A 22,603-nucleotide genomic window follows, 5' to 3' on the forward strand; every position below is an offset into this window, starting at 1 on the left:
GATCTGGCCATCCCTAGTGTTAATGACACTGTAATTCCGAAAACTATCTTGAAAGTACACTCATGTCGAAAATGCCCACCCAACCAGGTACATTCTAGGAACGTGCCATTTAAGTTCCATATGTACCGTTTACGTACCTGGTACTTGAAAAATGTACATTTCATATGCATAGCACGTGTCGCTAGGTACGTGCCTTTCGAGGAATTTCTGACACTTGAAAGGTACTTTTACATGCTTCACTGGAATGTGAGGAATGTGAATGGCACATACCCCATGTACCATGGCATGGTTGTGCGTAAGTTGCTTCGTATTGCGACTAGGGTTGCCAATTTAGCCACTTTGTGACGAGATCTGGCCATTTTGAGAACGTCGTTAGTCACATAATTTCCAAAGAGCCAATAGTGGCTTTTTAGCCATATGCTTTTCACTTCTATAGCCACTTTCTGAGTTTAGCCACGTTGTAATATATTGTGTGTGTCATTTTGCAATTTACTGACGTTTGATGCGTTCTCTAGGTTGTAACATTCTAAACCCCACTGTCAGAATTGTCCTCATAAAATTAGCATTGATGGTTATATTGTGACGTTACACAGCAGAGAATTAGTTCAAAACCTGTACGTTAAAACTAGACGTTAAATAAAATTTTCGGGAAGACGTAAGTTTAAGTATAAACTAACTCCTTAAAGAAATGCAGCCTGATAATATAGACATCCTTCAGGAAATGTCGCTTTTCAGTGGCAATAAGCTTGAAACCGGTGAAACATCTTTTACTGATTTAGCTTCTTCTTTCACCTTCTGTGGAATTTGAAGATAATATCGACAAAATTGAAAATCAGTGGCGATTATAAATCTTCGATTGAAGAATTTTTGCAAGAAACTAGCTGAACCTGCGCTCTCTACACAGCGCATTATTCGCATATGAGCATATATCGCCTTATCATTCCTTACAACATCTGTACATGTCTCTTTACAGACACAAGTTAAAGACGTATTGATTTAAAAATAGCCAAGGGGTATCATAAAGGGGGATTTTTCGATTATTTTTCTGAATATCTCGCACCGTTTGCAAGATTTGAGCCTACTTCCGGTTGGAGTTTCTAATTCATGTACGACCAGTGTTTTCTTTCTTCTTGCATGCAGTATGTAATAAGCAAATACATTACATACAAAATTAATATATTGTCAGTTATATATGGTGCTTATTGGGAAAAACACTCCCCAAAAAAGTTCATCTTAGACTGGAGAAATGGTTATCCTTCCTTTTCCATTATTATTTGGCTATGAAACAAATGCCGGAGACATATACAACCGCTATATACAACAGTGTGGTGTTGGAATGTGTAATGATTAGGATGTGATGTTTTATTTTATTTTTTTGAAATTTCAATACTTCCAATGTACCCGTAAAAATGTACTAAAGAAATAGTGCCCATGTTTTTTAAATATTCAATTAGAACTGGACAATCTACATGAAATTTGCAATCGATCAGTGAAAACGTCATCTTTCTAGAGCCTGTAGTTTCTGAGATCTCATTGTCGAGAAACATATATGTGTATTTTAAAAGAGCTCCAAAGATGGCAGCACAATTCATTTGCATGTATTTCGGAGAAGGCTTACTAAAGGCAAAGGCCTTTGAACAATAATTTAAAAGGATAAACTTTGTGAAAAATATTTCTTTAAGTAATTTATTTAAACTACACTCTTTTAAAAATATTTGTCTTTGTTATAAACGTGAAATCACAAATAACCGTAAATCAAAGGTTTGAATGCTAAGATTATAGGTTAGAGCTCGGTCGCTCGTAAATGTTACTGTAGTATTTTAATAGATAGTTAAATTGCCGCACAGATGCCGAAGGAGGGCATATATTTTCAGAGTTAGTTGCTTGGCTTTTTTTAAAAGTACAAGCTTCTAAATTCGAACGTAAAAATGAAGCGTTAAGGTTTTAGTATTTAAGTACTCGCACCCCCAGTTGCATAGCACTGCCCTAAGGAACATTACTGACATGCCTAGTACATTCCTGGCACATGCCAATGCCAAGTAAATGTGTCAAGTACATACACGGTACGTGATATACACATAATAGATACATTCCTCGGTATGTGTCATGCACGTACTTTTGGGCGGAAGTAACCTTATTCCTTACATGTGTATTTCACATGATTGCTCTATTCACGTACCTATCATGTACATTCCAATGTACCTCGAGGAACATTCTTTACACATGATCAGTATGTACTTGTGTTGGGTGGGTGATTGTCGCATATCTACATATGTCTTCTAGTAAGCATATATTTTGATAATGATTTTGCAAGGAACTTTTAATACTGATATATGTGTATAATCGGGAAATGAATATTTGTGGTAAATTTCATAGAAAGAGAATTATAAATACGAAAATTAGAATAAGTAAAACAAAATGTTGCTAAATGGACAAGAAAGTTTTTTTGTTTTGTTTTTGTTTTATTGTTCGTATTTACTGCTCGTTTGACATGAAATTTGCTACATACATGTCTGTGTCGATTATACACATACTAACATTATAAGAAATACCGGGTGAATTCGTTATCAAATTATATTCGTACAACAATATATTTATAGACATGCGACAATAATTTTGGACATGAGTGTACAAATAAGTATGTTTCTAAGCATGGCAAATGCTAAAATATCCACATAACAACACTATCATTCATTCCAGATAAGCTAACACAAGACGAAAATAAATTTTTCCCCCACCACACACACCACACATCATCTGATAAAAGTGAAATTTAGTGTTCCTCTTTCCATCGTCAACAAGCGTACACAGAAGTATAAAGTATCTAAATATGTCTCATGATTTTTGTGTTCGTTATAGCACTACATAGAAGGATGATTCAAAAAGTAATGCCTCAAAGGTCAAAATTTTATTTGTGTTTGACAGATAGCACTGATACAGGTACCAGTGGAAAGCTTGCTATGTCAGCTACAAATGGTGGCATCATTTTCAACATAGTTTCCATTACGGGTAACACACTTGCGCCAATCGCGAAGCAAGGTTTTTCATGGCGTCGAAGAAGAATTGTGAAGGCTGTTGACGACCTCCTGCTTCCACCTCCGATTCACATCTCAAGCGTTAGCTCTGAAGATAACCCTTGAGTTTGGGGAAAAGCCAAATTCGCAGGGCGCAAGATCCGGAATATAGGCAGGATGAGGCAGAATGTCAACAACATTCTGCCAACAGATGGGACAACTTTGAATTTTTTTTGGCAGAGGAGAGGACGTGTGGCGGTACGTCATCGACTGACGCTTCGTTTCCAGGTCGTAATGGTGTATCCATGGCTCGTCGCCGACGATGAATATTCCTGGGCGCAAAACCTTCCGCAGTCAGAAATTCAATGACAGCCCGTTGTTTGAACCGGACGTTACCATTGGATGCTATGGACTGCTCCATTACACTGGAACGAGAAGAGATAGGAAGGTGAAACAAATGACATTCTAAAGCTTGAACATCAACACATTAATGATAAACAGTTCAGAATGTTTGCAGTACTATTGGGCAAGTAGTGGGCTTGGAGGCATTACTTTCTGAATTATCCACGTATTTTTTAAGTATTACATTTATCTGTATTAGTGACACAAATAACCATCTTTCAGTACAATTGTAAATTTAATTCAACACATGTAATTTACGGATTATTCCGGGGTTTTAAGGTAATGTTGGAATGGCAAATGATGAGTGTTGGGAATTGATAGAGCCAGTGGTCGAAGTGAGACGGTATGCGGTGGAATGCCATACCGTCTCTGGTTTTTCAGTGATGAAGACATACCGTCTCTGGTTTTTCAGTGATCAATACATACCGTCACTGGAAAATGGATGCTAATATACCTGTAACAAATCCATTTTTATATACAGTAATTGGCGTCAAAGATTTTATTTCTTATACAGAAATAATTTATAAATTAGCAACACCAACATATATTTTTCCAATCTTTTGTTTTAAAAAATGAGGTATCTACAAATAAATACACCCCTTGCTCCTTCGGAAGAACTCGTGTTGGTTGTGTCGGTTGTGTTGATTGCAGATAAGGCTCACATGACCGAAAGGAATGAATCATGGCCCCAAGCAAAAAATAATGTATTGATCTGACTAGTTTAAACTGAAATCGGAAAGTATTGTTATAAGTTTGTCTGGACTTCTTTTGTGTCTACAATGATAATCATCATCATCATAGATATTCTGCCTTTAGTGGCAGGTCACTTGCCGCAGCTGAGAAGCTTCCATGCTCCACGGTCCTCCGCTAACTTCTTCGTCTTCGCGTATGATCTTTCTGTTTTTATATCATCCATTAATTGTAGTCTCCTTCGCCCCCTCCCTCTCTTTCCCGCCACCATATCCTCTATGACGTCCCTCATGATACAATCTCTTCTTAGGCAATGTCCCAACCAGTTTCTCTTCCTCTTCCTAATAATGTCTAAGAGTGTTCCTTTCTCACCCACCATTTCTAACACTCTCTCATTCGTTTTCCGCTCGACCCAACTAATGCTTTCCATTATTCTACAATACAATGATAAAGAAATACATAACTGAGTCCGGTATTTACGAGAAAAAAATATAGTTCATGCAATCAAAAAATCTGTTGTTTTCATAACAAAAAGTATTTTTGCGCCTTTCTAATAATAGCACTATGCAGTGGCGTATTTACGATTTTGTTTCGGGAGGGGCTTTGCTAACTTTCGGGGGGGCTTTGCCTAAAAATGTGAAAATTTTGCAAGATATTTTATATACTTTAATATAGTAAGTAAGATTTCGGGGGGGGGGCTTAAGCCCGGAAGCCACCCCCCTAAATACGCCACTGGCACTATGAATACGTGTACGGTGACTATGTGTGTGCGTGAGTGTATCCCTAATATTTAGGTCTTTGTGGCGATCGCTTTTAATTCAATCTGATATTCTTAGTTAATGAAAGTTGAATATTTTCAATATACACTAGAGAAGTTCTTAGCAAAAATTAAAAAAAGCAAATCTCTTACAAGCTTCCCCAATAAAATCATTTATCAGGAAGTTAATCCTCATGACATAAATCTCGCTACATTGCTTAATTATTTCAGTAAAATACAGTGGGAGGCCAAATTTAAAGAATATACGTGGCTAATATATAATAATGGTGGATTTGGTTGTTCTATATGTACAGGTGCAAAAGGAACTTTGGGTGCATTCAAATCTGAAAATTTGAGCGTGAACGGATTTAGCGGTTGTCTGGTGTGGAGTGGACGCACCTTCCGGAGATCTGGAATATCCCTCAGTTGAGTATGGGTCCGGGAGTTGTCCCACGAGAAATTGTTTAAAACTTGTTCCTAAACCTTTTTTAAAAGCATTTTCATGTATAATTCTCTATAATACAACATAAAGGGATATTTTTTATTTCCCTTACAAATTGGGAAAGGGGGCAAAGCCTCTCGATGCTACCTTTCCCCGTAACTATGGAGAAACTCTCCCATGGTTTTGAGTCATTATGTAAATAAAAATGCAATATTTTAGGCAACATACCCTCACTGTATTTCAACATTTAGATAGTCTATATGTCGAGTAAATATTGTAATAAAACATAAAGCCTCTGTTTTTTTTTTCACTTCGAACACTGGAAAGATCATTTTGTATTCATAGGATTATTTCGTGTTCGATTAAAATCAAATTTTTAATACACAAATAATTAGTAAGTCTTTCAAAGACGAAAGTTTAGTATTGTTAGTAGAAGTTGCTGATAGTGGCTAAAAAAATGGAAATTTAGATTTGACATGATTTTGTACGTTTAACCCTGACCATAACACCCTACGCTTTTCTGACGTGTTGCGCCAATCAACTCCTTCCAGAATCAAAGCGAGGGGAATGGAATGCTCGCTTCTACCGGTATTCCTTGCCCGTTAAATTAGATTACTTCTATTATTTGTAAACAACTATCCACGCGAATTAGTTCTAGAGGATAATGCTGACCGAAATGCAACGTTTTTGGAGGACAGGTTGGATAACACGTCTTGAAATCGTGTGGTGTATCTGAAGCGATAATTTTGTAACGTATTATTACCAGGAATAAAATGTTTCTCTCCGTGACAGGATAATCAGTTTGTTTTCCAGTTTAGAAGTAGCAATGGGGAGCGGAGAATGGAGGTTTGTTTTTCATTGCCTAAGAGCTTACGTGGAATGAATAGTAGTTGATTTTTCTACTTTTAGATAACGTTAATGATGATACACGTCTTGTCTTGGCCAATGCCGTCTTCTTCAAAGGAATATGGAAGACACCATTTACTGCAAAATACACCAAACAAGCTGATTTCTACCCAAATGGACTCAATGAAAACCCAACCAAGGTCAAAATGATGCACATACAGAGCTCATTTTTATATGGAGAAATTTCGGATTTTGGATGTCAAGCGATAGCTCTTCCATATGATGTAAGTGTGGTTTGTATGCAGAATAAAACGTTTTAGTGTTACGATGTATGCAGCCTGTCAGTTTGCAAGTATTCAAATAGATAAACATTATCCTAGTATGTTTTCAACGTCATACTTCTGATTTCGTGGACGAAAAATCTTATTTCAAATGTCTTCTTAATATTACGTCACGATTAGGAATGAGTAGAACTGGAAATAAAACGGAAATAAATGGTATATTAATGAACGACTGTATTAATTATTGCACGTTCAGGTAATTTCTTTGGTTTCTGGCTTCAGTACATACAGTATATATTTTTAGTGATCTGGTTTGTCTTTATTATAGCTTTGAAAATATTCGACAGTATTAATAGGACAAAACTAATCAAAGCATCCAATATATAAATTAATAATACTTGTGTAACAGTTTCGCCAAGGCAACATTTCCTTCATCAGACACATTATGAAAGATCAGTAAAAGAATTAAAACTTAAATATTCACAGAAAGGTGAAAGTGAAAGTGAAGAAGTGCCCACATTTTCCAGACACAATCAAGTTTTCCTCTACTTTTTTACATCCATGTGCACAAAATGTAAATTTTTATTTAGGTGTTTCATTTCTTCTCACAATTCGCACCCTGTTCTGAATTTAAACCCCTGCCCATCTGTAGTGTTGTTTACTCTTTTACATTTTTTCATCTTTCTATTTTGGCCAGCACTGCCATAACTTGTACGCTTCTTACAAGTCCAATTCATCAATGCATCCTTCCCTTGTTTCTTAATCCATTCAGATTCTTTCCAGTTCTGTATCACACTTATGTTTTCCCTCTCCAGTTCTTGTATATCTTTCCCGATCTATTTCATGTTATGTTTTATTAACGTTCTTATACAGGATGTTTCAAAACAACACCGACAACGTTTGCAAGGTGATTCCTGACACTAAGATAAGACGAAAAGTACAGACCACCCTGGGTGCACAAATGCTTCCTTTCGGAGTTATAGGCTGCCGAAAACATTAAAAAAAAAAAAATAAAGGTCCATAACTCCAATACTATGGGACCTATCGTAGTCGGGTCAAGACTTTATTTAAGAACTATTATGTATCATATCCAAATATCCAAGTTTCAGAATCCTGCGGTACTTCCGCAACAAGTTTTATAGAGATAGTTGGTGAGTACTTCAAATTATTCATCCGTAGCCAAACTGCCTCTATAAAAATTGTTGCGTGAGTATCTTAGGATTCTGAAACATGCATTTTTGGATATCGCACATATACTAATTCCTAAGTGAAGTCTTGAGCCTACAATGGTAGGTCCCATAGTTTCGGAGCTATGGACCTTTAAAGTTCATTTTTTCATGTTTTCGGTGGCCTATAAGTACGAAACGAAGCCTTTGTGCACCCAGGTTGGTCTATACTTTTCATCTTATCTTGATCTCAGTAATCACCTCTGAAACGTTGTCGGTGTTGTTTCAAACCACCCTGCATACTGCGTTGTTCTCTCTTCTTAATCGAACGTCATCTTTATGTAGTCTTATTGTTTCTTCCTATCTCTTTCCTGTTTCTCCTATGTATTTCACATTACATTCTTTTACAACCGATTCGATATATTATTATTTCCCCTTCTGCCTTTATCTGTTCTTTTTTCTCCTTTTTTTCTCTGGTAATACCTCTAAAACCCTCTTCCCTTCTTTTTCTAAATGTTTTGAGTTCTCCTTTTCTCAGCAACGTCTATCGTGTTATCTAAGTCATCTGTATCATCTCAATTCCTAATCACCTTGTTCCTTCTTCTTCTGTATTTTCTTTCTTCCTGTTTCGTCTCCCTCTCCTAAAATTTTCTCTTCTCTATCAATTTCTTATTAGTAATTGGTATAGTATTTTCATGTCATCTTTCCTTCTTCCGTCGTTACCTTTTCTGCATATTCCGTGTAAATTTAATTTTTGTCCCCATATTTATGTCACTCCTCTTATGGAGGTATATCTCCGCAAAGCATTCTTTCCTGTACCACCTCGTCCTAAATTTCCCGCCAGATTTTTTCTTTCGTCGTATCCATGAAGTTTATCTCATTCTCCTCTTCCATTTCCGGCTTAATTTTCTTTTCCTACATTCTCAATTGACTTTTAACAATCTCCAAAATACTGTTGCGGATTTCGTTCAGAATTCAGTTGTCATAGATTTTTTCTTTATAAATGAGTCATTATTGTTTAGGTAAATCATGCACTTAGTGGGATCTACTTGCCATGCTTTATAACTGACATGATTGAACAATATTTGTTCCATAACACAGAAAGTTCGGATGCCGTCTATTCTAGCTTTAGAACTGTTTTGCCTTAATTAAAAATAAAACCTGGCGTAAGCATATCACTTTTAATAAATAATATGGTTTCGACAACGTATCATTGCCTTTGTCAGACATATTAGCCGTTTAGGCTCCACACTGGTAAGCCCCAATGTTAAATGAAAAAAGCAGAGTTGCCAGTTCAGGAATCTATTCCCTTGCGTTCTCACCATACCAACAATAGAGCAATGCACCATGAGTTCTCATTAGTGGCGTAACTACAATGGATCGAGTGGAGCAGCTGCTCCAGGGCGCACTGTAAAAGGGCGCAAGGGCGGAAAAAAGAATACGGAAAACTGTTCCTCATGCAAAGAGCGTTTGAAAACATTTCAAAAGAACGCTATGACTATTATCAGTTAATTGGCTACAGCCGATACCGTGGGCGGATCCAGGAATTTTTGAGGTGGGGCGCAGGTCTGAAAAAACAACTTCAGACATTTTTCTTTTTTGGTATTTGGCTCACTAACTAAAAATATGGACTGCAGTGCTTCATAATACGTATTTATCTCAGTCCTTCTAGAGGCGGCATTGAGGAAAGCCATGTTGTTCAAAACGAGAAAATCCACGACTATTATGAGCTGGAAACGCATACGTTATTTGCAATGAGTGGAGAACGCACTCAGAATTTTCCTTTAGAGAAAAATTTTAAAACCTTTTTTTTTCACAGCCTCAAGCGCTTCACTAGGGACTAATTTATATATTTTACTCCTCATGGAGGGGCGCGCGAGCCCCGCGTCCCCTTTCTGGATCCCCACTGCGCGATACCCGGACAATCGTCACTGCAATGTTTGTTTAGCTAGCTGCCTAGTGCAAATTTTGCATAATGAGTCATTACAATCAGCGCGCCGCGTCCCCTCCTGGGTTCCATCCCCCCACCCGGGAACAAAACGATAGGCCTGTTCGAAACCTTTAGTGTTTTCGTATATATTGTAGTGTTTTGTGTAGGTAGAGACAATAGTGGACTAGGAATCTAGCCCTTCACCGATTTATTTATAAAGATGCAAAATAGTCTTTGTGTTTTACAAAGTTAGTATATCAGAATCTCCCTTATGACCAAGGGTGAAGGAAGTTATGTTTCATACGGGAAACCCTTCGCTCATTGCAGCAACCGGGGTGATTTATAGTGACTCCAGGTTATGATCCTAGGAAATCTCCTCGGTTCATGGCCGCCTCGTGAGTTATGTTTTGTGTTGAGGAATCCCCTTCGCTTCAAAGCAGCCTCCAGGGATGTTAGGATAGGTAGAGCTCCTTAGTCCAGTACGACCTCCAGAGCTCTTGTGGGTTGGCGATCAATGATCAACTGATGCCTCCTTCCTCTGTGGTTCCTCTTTCATAGGCCCTCTCAGGTGGCTCGTCCTCTTTCGGTTCCCATCGTGTTGATCTTCGTGTCTTCCTGTGTAGTGTATTGTCTGCTTGTTTGTAAACGTTAGCAAGTGTCGTCCATAAACATGTGCTCATGTTGTGATGTGGGGATCCTTACAATATAGTAGTAGTAATCGCGGGACTTGAGGCCATGTTTACTGCCCCCTAGAGCGTGGCGCCCGCCGCCGCCGCCAAAAATTTGCGCCCCAGGCGCCCGGCGCCCATTTTTTGGGTTACGTGGCCCGGGGTCAATGACCTAGGGGTACATAGGACCACCCCTTTTAGATTTTGGTAGGGGTACCATGGCCCACCCCCCTAAATTTTGGCAGGGGTACCTAGGACCATCCCCCTTAAATTTTGGAAATTGCCAAATCTAAAAATTTGGTGTGGTAGCCTAGGACCATAGTATGTACCTCTATAAGTATTGGGTGTCTATGTCGTTCCCTTTCATGGGTAAAAAATTGCCAAAAATTCAAATTTCGGGGTTTTTTGACCTAATTTATCCTCTTGGGTGAGGTGTTATTATCCCCCCTTTGATGAGGTGTTATTACCCTATATGGATATATGTGCATATACAGGGTCAATTACCTTTCATAAGACATGGGTATATTTGTGCACCCCTTTAAAAATTTGGGAGGAGTACATTGGCCCACCCCTTAAATTTTGGAAATCGCCCAATTTAAACATTTGGTATCATAGTACTGGACCCTAATATAGATTACTATAAATTTGGGTGGTCTACCTCGTTCCCTTTTAGGGGTATAAAATTGCCAAAATATAAACGTAAGCAATACGTTGTATCATGTGTTTGGTTTTTTGACCTAATTTATTCCAATGGATGAGGTCCTATTACCTTATATGGTTATATGGTCATGTATAGGGGTCCATCCCCTATTATAAGACATAGATACATTTGTGTACCCCTTGAAAATTTTTTTGGGAATGATACCTTGGCCCACCCCTTAAGTTTTAGAAATTGCCAAATTTAAACATTTGGTATCATAGTACTGGACCCTAATATATATTACTATAAATTTGGGTGGTCCACCTCGTTCCGTTTTAGGGGCCATTTTGTTCCGCTTTAGGGGTGTACATGGATACAGTGGTCCACCTCGTTCCCTTTTAGGGGGCATTTTTGTTCCGCTTTAGGGGTGAACATGGATACCTTGGAATCGTCCCGAGTTTGATTCTTGGAAATGTTGAATTTAACGTCCCCGCGAAAACGGTGAGAAATGATAGGACGAAACATGAACTTACTTGACTGAGGATTGAAGCAGGGACCTCATACAGTAGAGACAAGCGCTAAGCGACCGTACACGTGTGTTGATTACTATGCAATGGTCCCGAGTTTGATTCTTGGTGCTAGTGTTAGAAAAATTTAACGTCCCACTTGAAACGATGATGAGAAATGAGAAAACATCATAAACTTACTTGCTTGCGGATTGAAGCAGAGACCTCACACATCAGATATAAGAGCTGAGTCACCATACTCGATTGAGAAGTTGAGTTTGTTGATTACTATGTAATGGTCCCGAGTTCGATTTTTGTGTTAGTTTCAGGAAATGTTGAGTTTAACGTCCCCTTGAAACGATGATGAAAAAATGATAGGAGGAAACATGAACTTACTTCGTTGTGGATTGAAGCAGGAACCTCACAAGTTAGAGACAAGCGCTGAGTCACCGTACTCCATTCAGTGCGAACAGTTTCGCGTATGAAAAGAAGACGAGCAGATTATGTTACATTACACATTTCAGTGCGAGCAGTTTACACTAGGTTTATGTTTCATATAGAAAGATAGAAGATCTGTGTTGTCATCTTTTAACTTCGTGTGCGACTTTGACCTTGAAGAAAAACCTTGCTGACTCAGTGCTAAGCATTGACGTATACACATAATCTTATTGTTTAGTTGGCTGTATTTAGAGATGAATCAGACATTTAAGGTTGTTGGTTCGAATCTAGTTGTGTTCGCTGTAACTCAGTGCCTGAGCGATACTTACCGAAATTTTTCCAGTGTTGCCAACACTATCAGGATGAATCGATTCATTTAGTCGGAGCAGTTTCGTGACGAAAACTGATTTTTGTTTTGTACACAAAAATTTTTCTGAAACAGAATTTTGTTTGTACATAAAATTTTTTTCTGAAACAGCTTTTGTTTTGTACACAAAAAATTTCTGAAACAGAATTTTGTTTTCGTACACAAAAAATTTTTCTGTAAACATTTTTTTTCGTACACAAAAAAATTTTCTGAATCAGTTTTTGTTTCGTACACTAAAAATTTTCTGAAACAGAATTTTATTTTGAACACAAAAATTTTATTTCGTACACGAAAAAAAAAGTTCTGAAACAAAAAATTTAGTTTGATTTTTTTTCATAAAACATTAATTTATTTTACCGGTAAACTGATTCAGAAAAAAAAATTGAAATCGCAGTACAGGAAAAAGAATTTGATTTTAGGATGTGAAATAAAAACACAGAATCATGTTTCTGTACATTTATTTTAGCATGTGAAAGAGAATACAGAATTTCTTTTTCTTCAAAGGAAGACGTGTCCGTGACGGGTACAAATTCTGTAAAGAGAAAATAAAACATATGAATATACATGGTAATATTTATTTTTTTCCTGTGAAAGAAGAAAAACAGATTATTAACATCGAACTAACTGATCAAGAGAGAGTGAGGTGAGAAAAAGAAAAGCAAATGTGACGTACCTAAATTCCTTTTTTTTCTCCACTGTTTTCTGCAAGGTGATGTCATCTGAGTTTTGTTTCCGCTGTGGCCTCGTTGAAGCATGTCCCGTGTTGCGGTTGATTCTATGCACCGTCTTTGGGAAGTGATGTTGGTGGAATTAGGGAAAAATATGGCTGTTATTCTGTTCTGGCTTTTTTATACCCATAGGGCAATGTCTCGTATGTGTCTGGTATTAATCGGCGTTTTTTATAGTTGAAACTGTACTTCTTTTCTTCAGGTTTTGTGACAAGATGGTGATGGTGGGTTCTGTAAATTTTGTGCGGCGTGCTAATGGAGATTTTTTCACTCGATTGATTTATGATCATTTGCTCCAGACTATTGAAATTTAACTTTTGACTTGCAGTATAATTGAGTGTGAATCCACGAATTTTGCATACATAACTGGTTGTTTTCGTGTCGGGGTCGTAGATTTCGAAGGCGTATTGTTTTGGGCCACCAGACACGAATTTTTAAATGTATGCTTTTGGTCCAATTGATTCCAGTTCATTTGACATTGAACCAAGAAATACTTCTGGTTCTATTGTGGGCTGTGATGGTCGCTGCGTGAATATCACAGAATCTGTATTGAAATATAGTACTCTTTCTTGCAGCAATTCTAAATATTTGTAGAGTTCCAGACGAGCTTGACACGTTGTAAATGCTCCAAGGACAACATTAGCATTGTTATTTTGTACTGGAACATCATCTTCATACTGCCAATAAAGGTATAACAACGAATCATTAACAGGTAAAATTTGGTTGACTTTTATATCTGGAGCAGTTAATTTCTGATACAGTTCTTTGGGGTCGTTAATGATGGTCGTTTGGCTGAAATTGTCTCTTATAGCGAGTCGTCCCCAGAAGGCATTCAAACAGAGTTTTGCAAGACTACGACGTGCTGAATTTGAAATTATATTTGCTGCATCCAAAGTTATGCCTTCACGTTGTTGTACCACTTGAATATACTGCTGCTTTTCTTCTTCGGTGATGCAATTGGCAGGCCAACCAGAAGCTTCCAGCTTAGATTTCAAAAATGTGTTAATGTATTCGCTGAATAATCCGCCAGTCTTGGTTTCTGGATCATGTACGGTGATGTCGTAATCCCAAATTTCGTAAATTTCAATGACTTGATACCCAAGTTCAATGGCTTTTTGAATTTCATAGGACACCCACGTTCCTGTTAGACTTCGTTCACTGTCCGAATGTGTACATTCAGAATCTTGATTTAATGCTGTGGCACAGGCAGCACAAAGTGGAAACAACAACTTCTTATTTGAGCGAAATGGCAGTACTGGATGAAACACATTTCTGCTAGGCAAAATCTTCAACTTGACTAATCCGTTGACATCTTGAATGTCGGGCATTTCTGGATCTCCCTGTAGATATATTCGTGGATGCCCTATTGGATACCGTCCACATTTATTCACATAAGGATACAGGGAAACGATATCCAAGAATTTTATTTCTTCGCCTTCATTTTCATTTGCGACGTGGTACAATTTAATGGCATTAACATGACCACCATAGAAGCTGTCTCTTGGATTTAATGGTGTCTTATTAGTATAAGGATGTGTGCTTAAAGAAGAGGCCAATGCTGGATTGGATTTTAACACTTGACGAAATTCACATTCCCACATTTCATGTACTTTATATCCCATGGATCGTAATAACTTCATTTTACGTTGTGTTCTCTCGTAGCGATAGTTCATCGTTTCTTCGGAGTTCTCATAAATGGGCTGATCACGGCCTGTAGGGACACATAGAGGACAGCCATGATAAAAACAGCCGGCATGCTCATACACGTGTTCCTCTTTAGTGTCGGGATCTTTGTAGTAACCGTCCAGATGAAAACCAGCAACATAAACTTCTTTTCCTCTCGCAGCATGTAGAATTGGATGGCCCTCTATTTCCTCCATGTAGGCAAGCCACTGCAAGCAATCCGTGACTGATTGTTTCTGTGACGGTATCCTCGTGCAGGAAGAATGCTAATAGTATTGGGCTTTAAGAAATTTCGTCGAAATACTAAATTGCACGCACTCGCCAAAGTGATAGCCTCCAGGAAAGGATTGACGTGAGTTTCTTGTTCAAAAGTGGTCATGAAAGATATACAAGCCATTCGAAGTACGTTGACGTCCTGGACACAATAGTTCACCAATTCTTCTTGGAAAATAAACGTATCGTTCTGGTGTTCGTTATACCATGTCATGAATTTTTCTCGTTCATCCACTTTCATTTCATCTGCACCATAATAATGGATGTCCGGTAATTTTCCCACATACGCTTGATTTGCAGCAGTATTAAAAAAGTGTGGAAAATATCCTTTGGTCGCTGGTAAATGAAATGCCTTGGATAATTTACTTAAAGCCATTGGCATGAAATTTAAGGAGTCAATAAACGATAAGTGATTCACTTTCATGCTTAAAATTTTTGCTCCGTTCAAGATCAAGGTAGGTTTCAATTCATGTTCTTCCACTAAAGATTTAAGAATAAAATGACCATCATATCCCTTAAAGTTATGTGCCAAAGATACAATAAGTTTGATGTGGGGTCGTGGTTGACGTAAATACGCAAGAAAGGCATTGATCGGATCATCTTGAAAAATATGTTCCCGCTGTCCACAAACTTCACACGCATGATGTATATCTTCATCTTGAACACAGTTGTAACATACTTGTTGGGCCACCAGTAAATTGGGCTTATGAATGAACGTGTCTTCATCGAAGAAAGTATCCTGTGTGGCTTCGATATCATAGAAGACAATCATAGCCTTCTTGGCATGTAACACTAATGGAACTCCAGGTTTTAATTGAGTCGTATCAGGCTTCATGTAGCATTGGTGGGTAGACGTAACGTGTTTATGGCACACATTACAAAAATAATCTGTACAATGATGTTCTCTTTCCCCTGTATGGACAAACGAATAAATGCGTAGACATTTGGCACACTGTTTTACCATCTTGCATATTGGTTGGCCCTTATGATATGGTACAGTCAGATGATTTGTATAGCATGTTTCACCATAAAATTTACGATTGCATTCTGGGCACTGCTTCTCCGTATTGGTCTTACTGCATGGCGGTTTCTGCAAACATTTCTCACACATGGCCGAACAGTTCTTAACGTGTGCAATACGATGATCATATTTTTTGTGGCATGCAGCACAGTAATAGCTGGTAGAAAAAACAGACGTTAATGACGTGATGATGTCATAATGAGAATTGATGCACATTAAATTGATTGGAATCTTGTCTTCGCCACCCGGTCCTTCATACAGAATATCTTCTCCGGAGAAGCTGGTGTATACGGTAAGTTTATAATTTGTCAAGTAGCGTTGCAATTGTCGCAATTCTTCCACGGATCCTCCATGATCTAAATTCACTGAGGATCGAGACAAAAGTTCAAGTACGTCTGGAATAACAACAAACTTGCGCTGTTTGCGATATTGATTGTACAGTTTCTGATTTGTATCTTTATGTTTCTTTAGGCCAATAGCAATCACAATTGCATAAGCCAAACATTTCTTGTCGGTGTTTTTCACTCGTAAAATGCCTTTCTTGCACTTTAATAATTCGTCGTTTGATAAAAGACCTCGACGCACCAATCCAAATCCACGGGGCACATCCACATGATGAAAATGTACAATGAACGGTTCGTTCATGAGAAAACTATCGTTACTTTGAAGGATGCGATCAAAGGAAGCCCATAAAGTCTCCAGTGTCAAATTACTTGCACGCCGAAAAGATAAATAAAACGGTTTGTTCTTCTCATCATGAGATAAAATCGACAATCCAACCATCGATGATTCGTCAACATTTTCCAATAAGTAATCTAACATCTGTTGAAAGGAGGCCTGAACCCATTCAACAATATCGGTGCCACTGGTCGGAGCATTAATTTGAATTTCCAGCATTCGTCCTTCAAGATTAAAACGCTGATAATGTCTATTGATTTCTCGCAAGACAGTAAAGCCAGAAGTAGCCATATTCAAATAGGAAAAAGGTAAGGTAAGCAAAAAGGAATAGGCAAAGAAAACAAATATCTAAAACGAGAAGAGAAAAAAAGCACGAATTAAAATTGAATTCAGAGATCACTAACACGTTTAACGTTATCAAAATGACTACACGATCAATCCTAAAAGAATTATCATATCTCAAATAGTTCTACTACTGAAACGTTTTATTGTCATCATACTGAAAATCAAACCCGGGACCAACATCAACATGTAAATGACCTAAGTTTCTGTAGTGATAAAAAGAATGAATGAAATTGTTTTTCTAACTGTGCTGAGAGAATCATTGTAGTAAGCATTTTCCCCTGACACTGAACTTTAAAACGTATGACGAACATGAAACGAAAAACAAAATCTCATGTGCTTGCTTTTTTCGAGCTAAGACAAGAAAGACTCGAATTCGATTCTCGGCGGGAGATCAGATCCCACATTAAACTGTAGGTCCACGTCTCACTTTCGGGGAACAAATTCGTGCGTAGTTTCTTTGTTTACGTTAATGGTAACTTTCAGAAACTGAGCTAAGTGGTTAGCGTTACGCACCTCTGGCCCGGGTTCAACACCCAGTATGCACTCAGATTCAACGTTAAGCTGTATTCCTAGACTCACTACTGAAGGGACGCTAAAACCAAAATCAACCAATTTCTCGTGCTTACTTCTAATGTGTGGGATGTGGCCCGGTTCAACACCCAGTATGCGCTCAAATTCAACATTAAGCTGTACTCCTAGCCTCACTACTGAAGGGACGCTAAACCAAAATCAATAAATTTCTTGTGCTTACTTCTAATGTGTGGGATTCCCGGTCAAGTAAGTGAGGGTTATTCTTCCATTTGCTAAATATTTCATGCTAAAATAAAAACAGTGATAACAATGTTAACCTCATGCAAAAGCACTCCATTGATATTAAGAAAACGCGGTTGATACTTACCTCAAATTCAAGGAACGGAGTAAAGTCACGCTGTCACTAGAGGTACACCTTCGTTCATTCACGATCTTCGTGGAAGTAGGACTTCAAAATGAAATTAAGAATTTTATTTAGATCTAAAACGTGTTCAACTATAAAGTGACAACACTATCAACCAATCAGAAACGAGGAAATGAACCAATGACATCACGGAGACCCAATGAAAACACAGCTTTCATCATGTATCATGAGCCGAAACGTGATGTAAGAAACAATCTGATTGGTTGTGACATTATTCACGTTTTTCTCCTTACACATCAATCGTTACGACATCTAGTATCGCAATTTTGATCATGACATCATACCGTTGACTCGTTAGTTTCTTACGACATTCAAATTATACATCTAAAATGTGATTCAGTTTTCTTAAACTTGATTGAAAAAATGTAACACTCATCGATATGTTACGAAACTGTCTTTGACATAAATGTAAAGTTGAGCTTTAAAAGTCCGTCAGCTGAGAAAAAAATGCTGATCTAGTATAAGCAGATTCTGCAATTTCACAATAACAAACTTCTATGCTTAACAACGAGCAGAAATGTGTAGTAATGTAACATAATCTGTCCATGTTCTTTTCATACGTGAAATTGCTCGCACTGAAGTTGGCATGGTGGCTCAGCGTTTTTTTTTCTGATGTGTGAGGTCTCTGCTTCAATCCGCAAGCAAGTAAGTTTATGATGTTTTCTCATTTCTCATCATCGTTTCAAGTGGGACGTTAAATTTTTCTAACACTAGCACCAAGAATCAAACTCGGGACCATTGCATAGTAATCAACACACGTGTACGGTCGCTTAGCGCTTGTCTCTACTGTATGAGGTCCCTGCTTCAATCCTCAGTCAAGTAAGTTCATGTTTCGTCCTATCATTTCTCACCGTTTTCGCAGGGACGTTAAATTCAACATTTCCAAGAATCAAACTCGGGACGATTCCAAGGTATCCATGTTCACCCCTAAAGCGGAACAAAAATGCCCCCTAAAAGGGAACGAGGTGGACCACTGTATCCATGTACACCCCTAAAGCGGAACAAAATGGCCCCTAAAAGGGAACGAGGTGGACCACCCAAATTTATAGTAATATATATTAGGGTCCAGTACTATGATACCAAATGTTTAAATTTGGCAATTTCTAAAACTTAAGGGGTGGGCCAAGGTATCATTCCCAAAAAAATTTTCAAGGGGTACACAAATGTATCTATGTCTTATAATAGGGGATGGACCCCTATACATGACCATATAACCATATAAGGTAATAGGACCTCATCCATTGGAATAAATTAGGTCAAAAAACCAAACACGTGATACAACGTATTGCTTACGTTTATATTTTGGCAATTTTATACCCCTAAAAGGGAACGAGGTAGACCACCCAAATTTATAGTAATCTATATTAGGGTCCAGTACTATGATACCAAATGTTTAAATTGGGCGATTTCCAAAATTTAAGGGGTGGGCCAATGTACTCCTCCCAATTTTTTAAAGGGGTGCACAAATATACCCATGTCTTATGAAAGGTAATTGACCCTGTATATGCACATATATCCATATAGGGTAATAACACCTCATCAAAGGGGGGATAATAACACCTCATCCAAGAGGATAAATTAGGTCAAAAAACCCCGAAATTTGAATTTTTGGCAATTTTTTACCCATGAAAGGGAACGACATAGACACCCAATACTGATAGAGGTACATACTATGGTCCTAGGCTACCACACCAAATTTTTAGATTTGGCAATTTCCAAAATTTAAGGGGGATGGTCCTAGGTACCCCTGCCAAAATTTAGGGGGGTGGGCCATGGTACCCCTACCAAAATCTAAAAGGGGTGGTCCTATGTACCCCTAGGTCATTGACCCCGGGCCACGTAACCCAAAAAATGGGCGCCGGGCGCCAGGGGCGGAAATTTTTGGCGGCGGCGGCGGGCGCCACGCTCTAGGGGGCGGTAAAAATGGCCTCAAGTCCCGCGATTACTACTATAGTTCCCATGCGATTACTTGTTTCATAAATTGCCATAAGTATGCTCATTACTCAGAGAGTAGGAAAACCTCTGTCTCAAGGTATATTCAATAGACAAACTTCGCACACATGCTCGAGTTCATCTGTGACCTTCTCGCGAACGCCTAATAAAGAAGACTGGATAAATTTGAGGAACAGGTAATTAATGGAATTGGAATATCCTGTAAAATGCAGAAACATGCGAATACCGTTAGAATATGCTGTAACCTTCAGATACAGCTGAGATAGTATTTTTTTTCTAACTCGAATAATTTTCAACCATACTGGATAAAAATAGTATATATTATTATGTTTTACTGTATAACTTTCAGTTTACATAGTAAATCCGTTTCGTTTTTGTCCAAATAAAATTACTTTAGAAGTTTCAGAATAATTAAGAAATATAGCTTTTCGGGAAATAATTTCTTTGATTTATATATTATTTTTCTCCGTAAATTTTTGTGTATGGGCATCTCATTTGGATAATTATAAAATATACAATATAATCCATAAATATAATCCAATATTATTTCAATATAATCCATAAATTAGTGCTTGGATAGAATTTTCTGAATTCTCCACCAATCCGAAATCTCGTAGGACACCCAGGATCCCACTTCGTCTCGATGAGATACCCATATCCTGCTAAAAATCTGGTTTCATCCAGTTTTTACTATTTTTTAATCGTTTTGTATTTTCCGCCGCGAATTTTCTGCGTTGTGATTGGGAACTATATGTCACCTTAGTGATTTGGCTCGTCTTTACCTTGTCTTTGTTCTTCAGCCACCGAAGGGTTAACAGCATCGCCGCTGTAAAAAATTTGATAAATGTTCATGAAGAGCTACTAATACCTCGTAATACTAAGTTAAAAAGCTAAATAAACAAGCCATCATCAAAACGAATCCTGAATTATTGAGATTTTACCCGTGAAACCCATCAGAAGATATGAAATATTAAACATTGTCATGATCGTCATGTTTGAATTAGTAAACATCCCAGGACAGAAGTGAAGTGGATTGTTTTTTCGTCTTTTTGATCTTTTAAACAAAATTTGGAGATTTTGAAAACAATTTGGAAATTTTTTAATTTTTCCCTTTCCATTCACAATTCGGTCAGGTTGCGGTAGCCTGTCTATGCATAGTTTTTTGAATGTATAGTATATTCGTAATTTAGTGAGACAGACATGGTGGTTTACGTGGTTTTTGTATCGGTTAAGTTAAATTTTAAAATGTCAGAGTAAACTCTAGTAGGGACTCCTATTTGTATACATGGTTGGCTATATATACACTTTGTAACTTGTTTGGGTAACCGTAATTATTTAAATTGAGACGAATAAGTACATCAAAGGAATAGTATTGCTAGAAACGATCAGTATTTCATAATCTTTATATAATTTTCGCCCTTTACACATATTAGTGACTCAAGTAAACCTGACCTCTGAAGGTTTGTATGTATTAACAGTATATTCGGCCTGAGGATGTAAGTAGTGTTTCTTTATTAAATATTTTCGTAAAGTTCAAGAAAAATTACAGAACGGTATAACCAATTAGTGAATTATGGTGCAGTTAAAGTATACGTATGCTCTCAACCTTTGACTCGCGATAGTACTTGTTTGCTGTTTCAATTTTTTTCTTGAATGTTACCTTACAGAATTAAGTCAGTCACAGTTTACATAGGTGACGGGATGGGTAGAGGCGAATAATATATTAGGTTTACTACAGTAAAAGTTTTTTCCCAATACCAGGATGCTAAAAGTCCCATGTTCATGAATCTTTATTTCTTTTACTTCTAAAGATATGGTAATTAATATTAATTAGCACTTTAAGATCACACGAATCTTGCGGACTGGGAGTGACTGGCAAAATATGGCTTATATTAACTTGCCATTACAAAATTATTTTATTTTTTTTTAATTTGGTTATCCTCGTTTTGGGATATTTCTTTACTTACTGACCTCTAAACTATTTCTCTCCATATCTTAACACAACCCTTTCTCCTTTGTTGTTTTCTAAGGATTCGGATTTTTTGCTAGAAATCTCTCAATTAAGAGCACTAAGACCACTCTGGCGTAAAGAAGGACCTAGGAGGACGTTTAACCGGATGCGGCGACAGTAGGGAATGTTGGAAAGGGGAAGTTTTTATAATTACTCTGTTTCTAAAATATCCCAGGACACAGACTAGTTGCGGTCTCCGAGTGGACATTTTAGGCTTGTATGGTGAAGGCCGCCAATTTTTTTGCATACAAATATCTCTGGCTTAAAATGAACACAACGGTTGTACATTTTTTATAGTCCGACTACTCCTTTGTTCTATCTTCCTCTGTAAACCTTTTATCTTTCTGTCTGTCTATCTTCTTATCTTCCGTCCTAAGATTTATTTTTTTCTTTCAACCTACCCCCTCTTTTTAACTTGTCAATTTATATAACCATTTAGTATAACTGATTCAAACTTAGAGATGTTATATAAATATTCCCTTGGATTTACACGAGATGTTGCAAGTTATAATTTGTAGGGTTATATACTTTCGTCATATATCAAGGGGCAGTTTACCACCGCTAGTTGACCCACTGTAGTCGTAAGCGATCGTCCGGTAAATGATTTAATTTTGCTTTCATTTTCTCCACGGTGAAATAACATTCAAATACTCTACACAATTTTTCTAACCTTAGTATATCCAGATGAGATATTTTGGGCTCCACTATCGTCACGATCATTGCGTTAACTTTTTTTGAGTTTTACATCCCTGCGTTAACTTTTGTTTCAATACTATAATATAGGGATGAATCCCCTAATCACACAATTA

General features: G+C 37.6%; 1 protein-coding gene across 2 annotated transcripts in view; it reads left to right on the forward strand.

Moving 5' to 3' along the window:
- The window catches only part of LOC145685828 (leukocyte elastase inhibitor-like), a 134,428-nt gene that overhangs the window by 32,928 nt on the left and 78,897 nt on the right, over positions 1–22,603 (forward strand). For both annotated transcript variants that reach the window (XM_081758418.1, XM_081758416.1), the window contains exon 5: positions 6,215–6,435. In XM_081758418.1, the coding sequence (XP_081614544.1) occupies positions 6,215–6,435 (221 nt within the window). The remainder of the gene's footprint in view (positions 1–6,214; positions 6,436–22,603) is intronic.

This window comes from Thermobia domestica, chromosome 5 (genome assembly GCF_964235325.1).
Source record: "Thermobia domestica chromosome 5, izTheDome1.hap1.1, whole genome shotgun sequence".
Classification (NCBI taxonomy): Eukaryota; Metazoa; Arthropoda; class Insecta; order Zygentoma; family Lepismatidae; genus Thermobia; species Thermobia domestica.